At 50.2% G+C, this 14,954-nt stretch overlaps 3 protein-coding genes across 3 annotated transcripts; all 3 read right to left on the bottom strand.

The window, feature by feature from the left end:
- Nucleotides 1-533: 533 nt before the first annotated feature.
- LOC103460443 (molybdopterin synthase catalytic subunit) lies at nt 534-1,591 on the bottom strand. Its single transcript, XM_008402611.3, has 4 exons — nt 1,458-1,591; nt 1,150-1,306; nt 958-1,081; nt 534-876 (listed from the first exon to the last, which is right to left on the bottom strand). Exons 1-4 carry the CDS (start codon nt 1,567-1,569, stop codon nt 796-798), a joined length of 474 nt encoding a protein of 157 aa, XP_008400833.1. The 5' UTR covers nt 1,570-1,591; the 3' UTR covers nt 534-795.
- A 4-nt stretch (nt 1,592-1,595) lies between these two features.
- Nucleotides 1,596-3,342, bottom strand: mocs2 (molybdenum cofactor synthesis 2). Its single transcript, XM_008402612.3, has 3 exons — nt 2,844-3,342; nt 1,805-1,929; nt 1,596-1,733 (listed from the first exon to the last, which is right to left on the bottom strand). Exons 1-3 carry the CDS (start codon nt 2,853-2,855, stop codon nt 1,607-1,609), a joined length of 264 nt encoding a protein of 87 aa, XP_008400834.1. The 5' UTR covers nt 2,856-3,342; the 3' UTR covers nt 1,596-1,606.
- Nucleotides 3,343-4,119: 777 nt separating this feature from the next.
- LOC103460456 (single-strand DNA endonuclease ASTE1-like) lies at nt 4,120-14,922 on the bottom strand. The gene is made up of 4 exons (XM_081613910.1): nt 13,207-14,922; nt 7,330-7,528; nt 4,720-4,963; nt 4,120-4,657 (listed from the first exon to the last, which is right to left on the bottom strand). Exons 1-4 carry the CDS (start codon nt 14,449-14,451, stop codon nt 4,120-4,122), a joined length of 2,226 nt encoding a protein of 741 aa, XP_081470036.1. The 5' UTR covers nt 14,452-14,922.
- Between the last annotated feature and the right edge of the window lie 32 nt (nt 14,923-14,954).

Below are 14,954 nucleotides of genomic sequence, written 5' to 3'. Positions count from 1 at the left end.
CCGGGTGGTCCCTGTGGGCCCAGCTGTTGATTCAGAACCAGAACCTTCTGGACCAGCCGAGTCTGGACTTCCTGTTGGAGGGAGTCCGACCCGCTTCCGCGGTTCTGGTCCGACCCGTTTTGATCTGTGTGGTTCTGTCCAGGAAGCTGTGCCCAACAGAACCACCAGCTGGTCTGGAGCAGAGAACAGGGCCCCATCAGGTCCGATGGACCAGATCAGAACCAACCGGATCAGATAGAAATCAGTGAGAGGATCTCAGTGGAACCTGGTTCTGTTTTTCTGACCAGAACCAGAACCAGGCTGAGGTTCTACCACCAGAACCGGCTGGTTCTGGTTCCGATCCGAGGTTCTGCTGAGATTCCAGCTTCGGGACGGTCACCATGATGACATCACTTCCTGTCCCATGACCCGACCTGCAGCAGAACTTCCTGTCCGAACGTCATGACCCGACCCCGTTTGGACCCGGTTCAGTCTCTGGGTTCTGCTCAGGTCCGGTTGATTCTGTTTCTCATTAAAAACTAAAACTGAAAAAATGAGAATCTGCGTTTTTATTGGTGGGACTTGAACACATCAGGAAGTCACGACCAAATATGGAGCAGCAACAAAAACCAGAAGGAGTGAGAACTCTTAGCGTATCAAAGATCCTCTATGAGGACAGAGTGCCACTCTATCCAGAAACCCAGATCAGGAATGAGCTGCAGGAGTCGCTTTTACTTTAACTACACAGTTAGAATAGAACACCTGCCCACCAGGTGCTCCTCTGGGGTCACAGGTCATTCTGTCAGGGGTCAGGGGTCAGTCAGAAGCTCCTCCCCTCTGTGACCAGCTGCACTCTGAGTTCTCCTTCCAGGACGACTCCTGGGTGTCGTAGACCTCCTGTGGATCAGAACCAACCAGAACCAATCAGAAGTCAGGATGACAGGTAACTATTGGGCCCGGTTCCGGCCCGGTTCCCACCTTCTTCCAGATGGGGGCGCTGGCCTTCAGCTGGGTGACGGCGTGCTGGATGGCCTCCTGGCCGTCCCGGCGGTGCGGAGAGGAGATCGCCATGACGACGCTGGCCTCGCCCACCTTCACCCACCTGAGGCAGGAAGAGAACGGGTGAGGCTCGGCGGCGATGACATCACGGCGCGGTGGGCGGAGCCTCACCCCAGGCGGTGGTGGATGCAGACGTGCAGCAGCGAGGGCCAGCGGGCCCTCAGGGCCGCCGCCAGCCGGCTCAGCTCTGATTGGACCATGGCCTCGTACGCCTCGTACTGCAGACCAATCACCTTCCTGCCCTCCGCCTGGTCCTCCCGGGTCGCACCTGCACAGGAAGCGGGTCAGCGGCACCGACAGCCGGCCGCCCACAGGGGGCGGCGGTGTGGCTCCAGACCAGCTGGCACTGATCCGATTGGCTGATCAGACCTGAAGCCCCGCCCTGAGGAAGAGGAGGAGGACGATGATGAAGGTCGTACCTATAAACACAGAGACGGCGCCGCAGCGGCTGCTGCTGACCGAGTCCACCACTTCCTGTACCGACAGCCAATCACGGCTCAGCCTGAAGATGTCCCTGGGCGGCTCCGCCATGTGCAGCGACGGGTCCGGTTCCGGTTCCGGTTCTGTTCTACCCTCCGCTCAGCGGCGGCACCACGGCCACCTCGTCGCCGTCCTGCAGGCTCAGCTGCTGGTTGCCGATGGCGACGTACTGCTGGCGTACGGCCAGCACCACGCGGCCCTGCAGCGCCACCAGCCTGCAGAGACACGACGAGCCGCCGTCAGAGTCGCCGCCGGCGCGTCGCGCCGCCGCCTGATCGCCGCCTACCTGGGCTGTTTCCGTAGCAACAGAGCCCACAGGTCCCCGCTGCTGATTGGCGTTGGCACGGCAACCAACTCCTCCTCCCTCAGTCCGGTCAGCTCGGCACTCCTAGCGAAGTACAGCACGGTCACCTGAGGAAGAGACAGTTTTTCCTTCCACTCAACTTCCCACCAACCAGCTGGTAAACAGGCGCCGAGCAGCCAGTTGCCATGGCGACGACCTTTAGCATCTGTAAAGGTTTTTATCAACTTTATTTCAGCAACACTTAATCTGATCGATGCATCAGATTATTGATCAGATTATTGATCAGATTATTGATCAGATTATTGATCAGATTATTGATCAGATTATTGATCAGATTATTGATCAGATTATTGATCAGATTATTGATCAGATTTTAGTCCGGGTGTAAAGGAGCTCAGTGTTTCAGCCGTTTTCCAGTTTTCTGTTAGTTTGTTCCAGATCTGTGGTGAATAGAAGCTGAATGCTGCTGGTTCTGGTTCTGGTTCTGGTTCTGGTTCCGGTTCCGGCTCCGGACATGCGGGTCGCCCCGTCCTGCTGCCGGGACACTGGAACCGGTTTCACCGCGTCCAGAAGAACCTCTTAAAAGAATTAAAGCCCTAAAATTCTGACTGAATTTGGACCGGGAGGTTCCGACTGTGTTCAGGGGGCTTCACAGAGCCCCGCCCCACATGCAGCATGTGACCTATGACCCGATTCGCTCCTCACGCGGCGGACTCTGAGGTCTCGTGCTCGTCCTGCGGGTCATTCCCGCGCTCCGCTCCAGAACTCCGTTAGGAAATCTGAGGATTTACGTATTTCTGCATCTGACCGAAACAAACACACGAGCAGAGGATCTGACCTGACTAATATGGAGTCCGACTTCAGTTCGGCGCGATGTGTCCGCACTAAAAAGCCTTTTATCGCTTCCATTCATGCCGATATTTGCGGGGGGTTCAACTGTCTAAGCCGTTAAACGTCAGCTAGAATCAGACAGAAAGTCAGAGGAGTCTGGTGGAGATGAAAACAGCTGCAACAAACTCACCTGCGCAGACATGAATCCTCCTGCAGCGGACAGAACTTACCGACCGAGGCCAGTTACTGTTTTACACGCCTCCCGCTTCTTCTTCTGCTCCCTAAAGCTCAACACACCGAGCAGGTGTCGCCACCTGGTGGACTGCAGTCTGTTGTCGGCCTCCTGGGCTGCACGGTGGTGGCAGCACAGGGCTGTGGGCCTCCGGGTGTAGATGTAAAGCTGGATGATTAAATCGGTTTGATCTGAACACGGAACGTTCCTGAACCGAAACAAAACCAGGAAATCAAATCCCACCACATTCCCAGTTCATCCAGGAGCCAAACCAACAGGCACAGCAAGAGCTGGGGTCAAAGGTCAAAACACACCGAAAATAAACAGTCAACACTTTATTAAGGTCATAGTTACTGGAAACCATCAGCCAGTTTTACTGGACAAGATAAAAACAAGAACAGGGTCAATAAAACATTCAGGAAATATATAATATTATACAATTAATTATCTGATAAGAATCAGATGATAAACCGATAAACACGTAATAAATTATCTGCCTGAGACCTGAAAGTGTTTTTGAACTGAGATCTTCCTGCTGACTAATTTTACCTGGAATATTAAGGTTCATTCAGAGAAGCTGCTGCTAAATGTGTCGTTAAAACAGCTCAAATAAAAACAGTGTTTCCCAGCTCTGGTCCTCCAGGCTCCCTGTCCTGACGGGGCCCATCAGTGACGTCCCCCTGATGGGCCCCGTCTCACAAACTTCCCTCATTCAGCTGATGGCAGTTCAGCAACGAACTGCTAATTGGAAACACCTGCAACATGCAGGGCAGTGAAACAAAGGACAGCCTGCTGCAGCCGTCAGAGCAGAGCGTCCTAGTTAAAACCCGTCAGAGCAGAGCGTCCTAGTTAAAACCCGTCAGAGCAGAGCGTCCTAGTTAAAACCCGTCAGAGCAGAGCGTCCTAGTTAAAACCCGTCAGAGCAGAGCGTCCTAGTTAAAACCCGTCAGAGCAGAGCGTCCTAGTTAAAACCCGTCAGAGCAGAGCGTCCTAGTTAAAACCCGTCAGAGCAGAGCGTCCTAGTTAAAACCCGTCAGAGCAGAGCGTCCTAGTTAAAACCCGTCAGAGCAGAACGTCCTAGTTAAAACCCGTCAGAGCAGAGCGTCCTAGTTAAAACCCGTCAGAGGAGAACGTCCTAGTTAAAACCCACAGAAAAGACGTCACCTCAACACATGAAAGCAGCAGCTTCCTGTCCGCGCTCAGCTTCATTTCCTCCGTCTGCGTTTACGTCCCGTCATCGCCTGGGCCCAGTCCCCCAGATGGGCCCCGTCCCCCTGATGGGCCCCGTCCACCAGATGAGCCCCGTCCCCCTGATGGGCCCAGTCCCCCAGATGGGCCCCGTCCCCCTGATGGGCCCCGCCCCCCTGATGGGCCCCGTCCCCTGATGGGCCCCGTCCACCAGATGAGCCCCGTCCCCCTGATGGGCCCCGTCCCCCTGATGGGCCCCGTCCCCCAGATGGGCCCCGTCCCCCTGATGGGCCCCGTCCCCTGATGGGCCCCGTCCACCAGATAAGCCCCGTCCCCCTGATGGGCCCCGTCCCCCTGATGGGCCCCGTCCCCCTGATGGGCCCCGTCCCCCAGATGGGCCCCGTCCCCCTGATGGGCCCCGCCCACCTGATGGTGCCCCTTGTCCAGCAGACTGGGTGACCGTCAGGGCTCTGTCCAGCAGCTCTCTCTCGCCGTCCTGCAGCTGCTCCCTCCTCTCTCTGAAAGCGTTGGCGTCGGACAGCAGCTGGTTCTGCAGCTGGTGGAGCCACGGACCGCAGTACAGCCTGGAGGCAGGGTCAGGGGTCAGAGGTCAGCTAGGACTGGCTGGCGATCAGCTGGTGTTTACCTGTAGCAGGGCGGCTCTGGCAGAGGGAAGCGCAGCAGCTGGTTCAGGTGGAGGCTCTGCCTCAGGCAGGTCAGCCAGCGGCTGAACGCATGAGCAGCACCGGCCTGCAGGGGGCGCTGCTCAGCCACCGCACCGGGTCTGGACCGGACCGCCACCGCACCGGGTCTGGACCGGACCGCCACCGCACCGGCCTGCAGGCGGCGCCGAGCAGCCACCTCACCGGGCCTGGACCGGACCGCTCCGCCTGGAACACGGACACACCATCCAACCGTCATCCAACCGTCATCCCACCGTCATATCCCACCGTCATCCAACCGTCATCCAACCGTCATCCCACCGTCATCCAGCCGTCATCCAACCATCATCCAACCGTCATCCAACCATCATCCAACCGTCATCCAACCGTCATCCAACCATCATCCAACCATCATCCAACCATCATCCAACCGTCATCCAACCGTCATCCAACCATCATCCAACCATCATCCAACCATCATCCAACCATCATCCAACCATCATCCAACCGTCATCCCACCATCATCCCACCATCATCCAACCATCATCCCACCATCATCCAACCATCATCCCACCATCATCCAACCATCATCCAACCATCATCCAACCATCATCCAACCGTCATCCAACCATCATCCAACCATCATCCAACCGTCATCCAACCATCATCCCACCATCATCCAACCATCATCCAACCATCATCCAACCATCATCCAACCATCATCCAACCGTCATCCCACCATCATCCCACCATCATCCAACCATCATCCCACCATCATCCAACCATCATCCCACCATCATCCAACCGTCATCCCACCGTCATCCAACCATCATCCCACCATCATCCAACCGTCATCCCACCGTCATCCCACCATCATCCCACCATCATCCCACCATCATCCCACCATCATCCAACCGTCATCCCACCATCATCCAACCGTCATCCCACCGTCATCCCACCATCATCCCACCATCATCCAACCGTCATCCCACCATCATCCCACCATCATCCCACCATCATCCAACCATCATCCCACCATCATCCAACCATCATCCCACCATCATCCAACCATCATCCAACCGTCATCCCACCGTCATCCCACCATCATCCAACCATCATCCCACCATCATCCAACCATCATCCCACCATCATCCAACCGTCATCCCACCATCATCCAACCGTCATCCAACCATCATCCCACCATCATCCAACCGTCATCCAACCATCATCCCACCATCATCCAACCATCATCCAACCGTCATCCAACCATCATCCAACCGTCATCCCACCGTCATCCAACCGTCATCCAACCGTCATCCAACCATCATCCAACCATCATCCAACCATCATCCAACCGTCATCCCACCATCATCCAACCGTCATCCAACCATCATCCCACCATCATCCAACCATCATCCAACCATCATCCAACCGTCATCCCACCATCATCCCACCATCATCCAACCATCATCCCACCATCATCCAACCATCATCCCACCATCATCCAACCGTCATCCCACCGTCATCCCACCATCATCCCACCGTCATCCAACCGTCATCCCACCATCATCCCACCATCATCCCACCATCATCCAACCATCATCCCACCATCATCCAACCGTCATCCCACCATCATCCAACCGTCATCCCACCGTCATCCCACCATCATCCCACCATCATCCAACCGTCATCCCACCATCATCCCACCATCATCCCACCATCATCCAACCATCATCCCACCATCATCCAACCATCATCCCACCATCATCCAACCATCATCCAACCGTCATCCAACCATCATCCAACCATCATCCCACCGTCATCCAACCGTCATCCAACCGTCATCCAACCATCATCCAACCATCATCCAACCGTCATCCCACCATCATCCAACCATCATCCCACCATCATCCAACCGTCATCCAACCATCATCCCACCATCATCCAACCATCATCCAACCATCATCCAACCGTCATCCCACCATCATCCCACCATCATCCAACCATCATCCCACCATCATCCAACCATCATCCCACCATCATCCAACCATCATCCCACCATCATCCCACCATCATCCCACCATCATCCCACCATCATCCCACCATCATCCAACCATCATCCAACCATCATCCAACCGTCATCCAACCGTCATCCAACCATCATCCAACCATCATCCAACCGTCATCCCACCGTCATCCAACCATCATCCCACCATCATCCCACCGTCATCCCACCATCATCCCACCATCATCCCACCATCATCCAACCATCATCCAACCATCATCCAACCGTCATCCAACCGTCATCCAACCGTCATCCAACCACCATCCAACCGTCATCCAACCGTCATCCAACCGTCATCCATCCGTCATCCAACCATCCATCCAACCGTCATCCAACCATCATCCAACCGTCATCCAACCATCATCCAACCATCATCCAACCGTCATCCAACCGTCATCCAACCGTCATCCAACCGTCATCCAACCGTCATCCAACCGTCATCCCACCGTCATCCCACCGTCATCCAACCGTCATCCAACCGTCATCCAACCGTCATCCAACCATCATACGGCATCCAGCCGAGTCTCACCTTCGTCGGTGTTTCCTTGCAGGAAGCCGAGGACCAGGGCCTGGAGGCAGGACATGTTGAACCCGTCCGAGGGGTTCTGCTGGTACCAGAACCGGGTCACACAGAGTGGCAGCTTCAGCTGGTCCGGGATGTGTTCAACGTCCGAGCCTGAACATCCCAGAGCTTCGTAAAGGACGGAGCGGCGCAGATCCTCAGGAGCCTGTGGAGGAACTACAGTCATGATCTCTTTACACGGTTTTAGTTGATCCTTAGAGGAGACCTTGGTGACCAGTCTGGAGCTCAAAGGCGACCCCCCCACTGGACCACGCAGCGACACGGAGGACCTCAGTGCATCCTTCATTCTGCCCCTGAGGGTCCATCACTCCCTTCCTCTAACCTCTGAATGCTCGGTAGTCGGTACCACACTCAGATCATTGAGCTCAGCAGTTTGACACGATGGAGCAACAAAAGCCAAAGGACACGCAGCCCCAGGGTCAGTGGGGCTCTGCCAGCTGCACAGGGTAGCAGCGCCTCTGGAGGGGGGCATCGTCCAAAGAGAACGTTCAGTTTACAAAGATGCAGATGATGCAAATAAATAGACTTAGACTTTTAGAGACATTAGATTGTTTCACTTCTTGTTCATTAACAGGATCTTGTGACATGTTGGTACATCCCCAAATCTTAGCACTTACCCTACCTCACCCTTCTTCTTACCTAACCCTTCCTCCCCCCTTCTCTTCCCCCCAACCATCACTCTACATTCTTTTGTTCCCCCCTTTTTTCCTTTCACTTCCCAGTTCTTCTTTTTGATCATGAACACCAACATAACAATTCACTACAAGCTAAGAAGAAGCAAATACACCCACCAGAATATGCAAACCATATTCTACGCAACCCACGCAGCACATACAAACCAAGAGGTGGCGCCCCGGAGCGCACCGCAAGCAAAGTACACCAACCATAAAAGATGGTTCCTGTTGCCCACGGTGGTTCCTGATCTCGAGTGAGGGTGCAAACACTTTGAGGTTCCTAAGGGGGCTGAGAACAATTCGTGGGGAGCCGGCAGCTTCAAAGAGTGAATCACTAACCTAACATGTTCCATTCCTAACATGTTCCATCCCTAACATGTTCCATCCCTAACATGTTCCATCCCTAACATGTTCCATTCCTAACATGTTCCATTCCTAACATGTTCCATTCCTAACATGTTCCATTCCTAACATGTTCCATTCCTAACATGTTCCATCCCTAACATGTTCCATTCCTAACATGTTCCATTCCTAACATGTTCCATTCCTAAATTCCTAACATGTTCCATTCCTAACGTGTTGCATTCCTGGAGTGCTCCATCCCTAGCATGTTCCATCCCTAACAGGGTCCATCCCTAACATATTCCATTCCTAACATGTTCCATCCCTAGCATGTTCCATCCCTAACATGTTCCATCCCTAACATGTTCCATCCCTAACATGTTCCATCCCTAACATGTTCCATTCCTAACATGTTCCATCCCTAACATGTTCCATTCCTAACATGTTCCATTCCTAACATGTTCCATTCCTAACATGTTCCATCCCTAACATGTTCCATTCCTAACATGTTCCATTCCTAACATGTTCCATTCCTAACATGTTCCATCCCTAGCATGTTCCATCCCTAACATGTTCCATTCCTAACATGTTCCATCCCTAACATGTTCCATTCCTAACATGTTCCATCCCTAACATGTTCCATCCCTAACATGTTCCATCCCTAACATGTTCCATCCCTAACATGTTCCATCCCTAACATGTTCCATTCCTAACATGTTCCATCCCTAACATGTTCCATCCCTAACATGTTCCATTCCTAACATGTTCCATCCCTAACATGTTCCATTCCTAACATGTTCCATCCCTAACATGTTCCATCCCTAACATGTTCCATTCCTAACATGTTCCATTCCTAACATGTTCCATCCCTAACATGTTCCATCCCTAACATGTTCCATCCCTAACATGTTCCATCCCTAACATGTTCCATTCCTAACATGTTCCATCCCTAACATGTTCCATCCCTAACATGTTCCATCCCTAACATGTTCCATCCCTAACATGTTCCATTCCTAACATGTTCCATCCCTAACATGTTCCATTCCTAACATGTTCCATCCCTAACATGTTCCATCCCTAACATGTTCCATTCCTAACATGTTCCATTCCTAACATGTTCCATTCCTAACATGTTCCATCCCTAACATGTTCCATTCCTAACATGTTCCATCCCTAACATGTTCCATCCCTAACATGTTCCATCCCTAACATGTTCCATTCCTAACATGTTCCATCCCTAACATGTTCCATTCCTAACATGTTCCATTCCTAACATGTTCCATTCCTAACATGTTCCATTCCTAACATGTTCCATCCCTAGCATGTTCCATCCCTAACATGTTCCATCCCTAACATGTTCCATTCCTAACATGTTCCATCCCTAACATGTTCCATTCCTAACATGTTCCATCCCTAACATGTTCCATCCCTAACATGTTCCATTCCTAACATGTTCCATTCCTAACATGTTCCATTCCTAACATGTTCCATCCCTAACATGTTCCATCCCTAACATGTTCCATCCCTAACATGTTCCATCCCTAACATGTTCCATCCCTAACATGTTCCATTCCTAACATGTTCCATCCCTAACATGTTCCATCCCTAACATGTTCCATCCCTAACATGTTCCATCCCTAACATGTTCCATCCCTAACATGTTCCATTCCTAACATGTTCCATTCCTAACATGTTCCATCCCTAACATCTTCCATCCTTAACATGTTCCATCCTTAACATGTTCCATCCTTAACATATTCCATCCCTAACATATTCCATCCCTAACATGTTCCATTCCTAACATGTTCCATTCCTAACGTGTTGCATTCCTAACATGTTCCATCCTTAACATGTTCCATCCCTAACATGTTCCATTCCTAACATCTTCCATCCCTAACATGTTCCATCCTTAGCATGTTCCATCCCTAACATGTTCCATCCTTAACATGTTCCATTCTTAACATATTCCATCCCTAACATGTTCCATCCCTGGCGAATTCCATTCCTGGCGTGTTCCATCCCTAACGTGTTCCATTCCTAACATGTTCCATTCCTAACATGTTCCATTCCTAACGTGTTGCATTCCTAACATGTTCCATCCTTAGCATGTTCCATCCCTAACATGTTCCATCCCTAACATGTTCCATTCCTTACATGTTCCATTCCTATGTGTTGCATTCCTAACATGTTCCATCCCTAACATGTTCCATCCCTAACATGTTCCATTCCTAACATGTTCCATTCCTAACATGTTCCATTCCTAACATGTTCCATCCCTAACATGTTCCATCCCTAACATGTTCCATTCCTAACATGTTCCATCCCTAACATGTTCCATTCCTAACATGTTCCATCCCTAACATGTTCCATCCCTAACATGTTCCATTCCTAACATGTTCCATCCCTAACATGTTCCATCCCTAACATGTTCCATTCCTAACATGTTCCATTCCTAACATGTTCCATTCCTAACATGTTCCATCCCTAGCATGTTCCATCCTTAACATGTTCCATCCTTAACATATTCCATCCCTAACATATTCCATCCCTAACATGTTCCATTCCTAACATGTTCCATTCCTAACGTGTTGCATTCCTAACATGTTCCATCCCTAACATGTTCCATCCCTAACATGTTCCATCCCTAACATGTTCCATTCCTAACATGTTCCATCCCTAACATGTTCCATTCCTAACATGTTCCATCCCTAACATGTTCCATCCCTAGCATGTTCCATCCCTAACATGTTCCATTCCTAACATGTTCCATTCCTAACATGTTCCATCCCTAGCATGTTCCATTCCTAACATGTTCCATCCTTAACATGTTCCATCCTTAACATGTTCCATTCCTAACATGTTCCATCCCTAACATATTCCATCCCTAACATGTTCCATTCCTAGCATGTTCCATTCCTAACGTGTTGCATTCCTAACATGTTCCATCCTTAACATGTTCCATCCTTAACATGTTCCATCCTTAACATATTCCATCCCTAACATATTCCATCCCTAACATGTTCCATTCCTAACATGTTCCATTCCTAACGTGTTGCATTCCTAACATGTTCCATCCTTAACATGTTCCATCCCTAGCATGTTCCATCCCTAACATGTTCCATCCCTAGCATGTTCCATCCCTAACATGTTCCATTCCTAACATGTTCCATTCCTAACATGTTCCATTCCTAACATGTTCCATTCCTAACATGTTCCATTCCTAGCATGTTCCATCCCTAACATGTTCCATCCCTAGCATGTTCCATCCCTAACATGTTCCATCCTTAGCATGTTCCATCCCTAACGTGTTCCATCCCTAACGTGTTCCATCCTTAGCGTGTTCCATCCCTAACATGTTCCATCCCTAACATGTTCCATCCCTAACATGTTCCATCCCTAACATGTTCCATCCCTAACATGTTCCATTCCTAACATGTTCCATCCCTAACATGTTCCATCCCTAACATGTTCCATCCCTAGCATGTTCCATCCCTAACATGTTCCATCCCTAACTTGTTCCATCCTTAGCGTGTTCCATCCTTACCGTGTTCCATCCTTAACATGTTCCATCCTTAACATATTCCATCCCTAACATATTCCATCCCTAACATGTTCCATCCTTAGCATGTTCCATCCCTAACATGTTCCATCCTTAGCATGTTCCATCCCTGGCGAATTCCATTCCTGGCGTGTTCCATCCCTAACGTGTTCCATTCCTAACATATTCCATCCCTAACATGTTCCATCCTTAGCATGTTCCATCCCTAACATGTTCCATCCCTAACATGTTACATCCTTAGCATGTTCCATCCCTAACATGTTCCATCCCTAACATCTTCCATTCCTAACGTGTTCCATCCCTAACATGTTCCATCCTTAGCATATTCCATCCCTAACATGTTCCATCCTTAGCATGTTCCATCCCTAACATGTTCCATTCCTAACATGTTCCATCCCTAACATGTTCCATCCCTAACATGTTCCATCCCTAACATGTTCCATTCCTAACATGTTCCATCCCTAACATGTTCCATTCCTAACATGTTCCATTCCTAACATGTTCCATCCCTAACATGTTCCATTCCTAACATGTTCCATCCCTAACATGTTCCATTCCTAACATGTTCCATCCCTAACATGTTCCATTCCTAACATGTTCCATTCCTAACATGTTCCATTCCTAACATGTTCCATTCCTAACATGTTACATCCTTAGCGTGTTCCATGCTTAGTGTGTTAAATTCCTGTTATGTCAAAACTGTGTTTTATTTCAACCTAATCAAATCAGAGCACCCTCCATGGTGGAGGCAGCTCGCTGGAAACACATAATAAAGGTATTCCTGACCTTTGAACCGTCCAGGGTCACAGTCTGCAGGTCAAAAACCAGAGTTGTGAAACTGCTGGGATTCTCCGTTTTTCTCCATCTCTGTAAGAGGGCTGGAGGATATTAAAAGTGATGTACCTTCATCTTTTCCACTTCCCTGATGTCGGCAGGGGGTCACAGCTCATTTTCTTTGCTTAATTTCTTCATAAAATGAACTTTGATTCGTTCTTGATTGACTCAGTGATTCACCTTAGGTAAGACTTATTTCTTTAACATTTCCTAGCGTGTTGCTATGGGTGTAAGATCTCTTGACATCTTATTACAGCCGTAACTCGTTGCACCTCATGCATGCTAAAGCTCTGTTGGCGTTTCGAGATGCTGTGATTATGTTGGTTCTCCTCTATTTTTAACTGATTGGTTTTCTTTGTAACCTGGAGCCACATCTTATCAGTGAAAAGCTTGAACTGAGGGAAGCAGTTTTACCTCATTCAGATGTTCCAGCTCCAGTTTCTGCAGCTCCTCTGGTGTCACACCTGCTAGGACAGGGGTGACCTGTTTAGGACGCATATCTTCAGCGCCCTCCCGGTCATATTCTGTGCATGGCTCCGTTCCAAGCAGCAGTCCGTAGAAAAACTGTCGGATCCGGAGGGAAGCACTGTAGCTGCTGGGCTGGGAGAAGTCCTCCACCAGTGGAGTCAAGGTCATCGACTTCTGGGTCACAACAGATGTGACGAAGGAGGTCAGACTTGCTCTCTGAATTTCCTGGATGACCCACTGAGGCAGGTTGGGACGAGGTGGCTCCTTTAAGACATATTGTTGAGCTGAATTCAGGAAAAGTTTGATGTCCTCCTGCGTAGATCTGCCAACCAGCTGCAGAGCTGCTGTCACAGCCTCCTCGGGCGTCTTCCCCCTGAACTCTCCTAAAAACCGGAGGATGGCTCGCTGTATACCAGTAAGGGAGCCATCCTTACTGGCTCCCTTACTGGGAGTAAAGGATCCTCCTGGCTGCTGAGCTTCAGGATATTTTTCGATGAACTTTTTGCCGTCTTCTTTTCCTAAATATGAGTAATCGTTTCCTGATAAAGCAGCAAAGACGGGCATGTGATCCTCGTCTACATTAAAACATCTACAAAACTGTGAGACTCTGTAGCGCTGAGCAGGAATGGCTCCTTGTGTCACAGTTTCCCACTGGAACCCATCAATTGAAAGGAACCCTTCCTGCACATTAAAGATGTAAAAATCTGAGTCGTTGGACAGAACGGGGCATTTCCTCTCGTTGGCCCTCAGAGCAGCTGTCAGGTCTGCCTCTCCGAAACACTGCTGGATCTCCACCTGCAGCTCCTGAAGGACCTGGATGAAGACGTCTTTGACCAGAGGAGGCAAGATGTTGTCCCTCTCGCCGGCCATGGACTCTGAAAGTTTCTTGGCTTTCTGAAGTTTGTCTTTCAGACGATTTCCAACAGTTTTGTTCTTCACGGGTTCTGCGCCTCCATCCAGAAGGACCAGCGGCTTGACGTTGCAGCTCTTCAGGCTGCTGAAGAACTGACAGACCAGATCTCTGAATGCAGAGTAATCTCCTCCGTGTTGCTGGTCCAGCTTTGGCTTGGAGTTAAAATACAGAGAATAGTAGAGACTTGGACCGTCAATGATGACGGCGCTGTCCTTGAAGCCAACATCCTCTAAAATGTCTGACTCTGCAACCAGAGTCTTCATTCCCGTAACGCCCATGGTCTCTGAAGGTCGCAGAAAAGTGAACGTTGCTGAACGCGTCTGCAGACTCTTCTCTCTACCAGGAAGCAGGAAGGAAGCAGGCTGCCCAGCTGGAACCCACAGAACCAGAACCTGTTTCACCAGTGAGAGTTGGATTAACGCCAGCTGCTAGGCCAACTAAATTCAGTAGTTTCAATTGTTTAGTTGGCCTTTGACTTTGTGACGGTTCCCCCAGTCTGACAGAGACATCCAGATTATCTGCCTGCAGGTTAACGCCCTGAGACCGTTTGGTTCTGTTCTCTGATATGTAAGACTGAAATGGACCAATCAGAGTTCAGCCGTTTATTCTCTGAGGGTAGGGTTGGAGGCGTTTGGTCACATGATTCCTGAGAAACTGAAACCTATGATCAGATTTCACAGTCAGCAGCAGCTCCTGCTGTTCTGACTCGGCCCGGTCATGATGTCCAGAACCACCTGGGTGATGAGGCTTCTAGGTCATGCTGTTATGGGCCACTGGAGTG

Source organism: Poecilia reticulata, chromosome 12, assembly GCF_904066995.2.
Source record: "Poecilia reticulata chromosome 12, P_reticulata-male-v2, whole genome shotgun sequence".
Lineage (NCBI taxonomy): Eukaryota > Metazoa > Chordata > Actinopteri > Cyprinodontiformes > Poeciliidae > Poecilia > Poecilia reticulata.
This window is presented reverse-complemented; position numbering and strand designations above follow the sequence as displayed.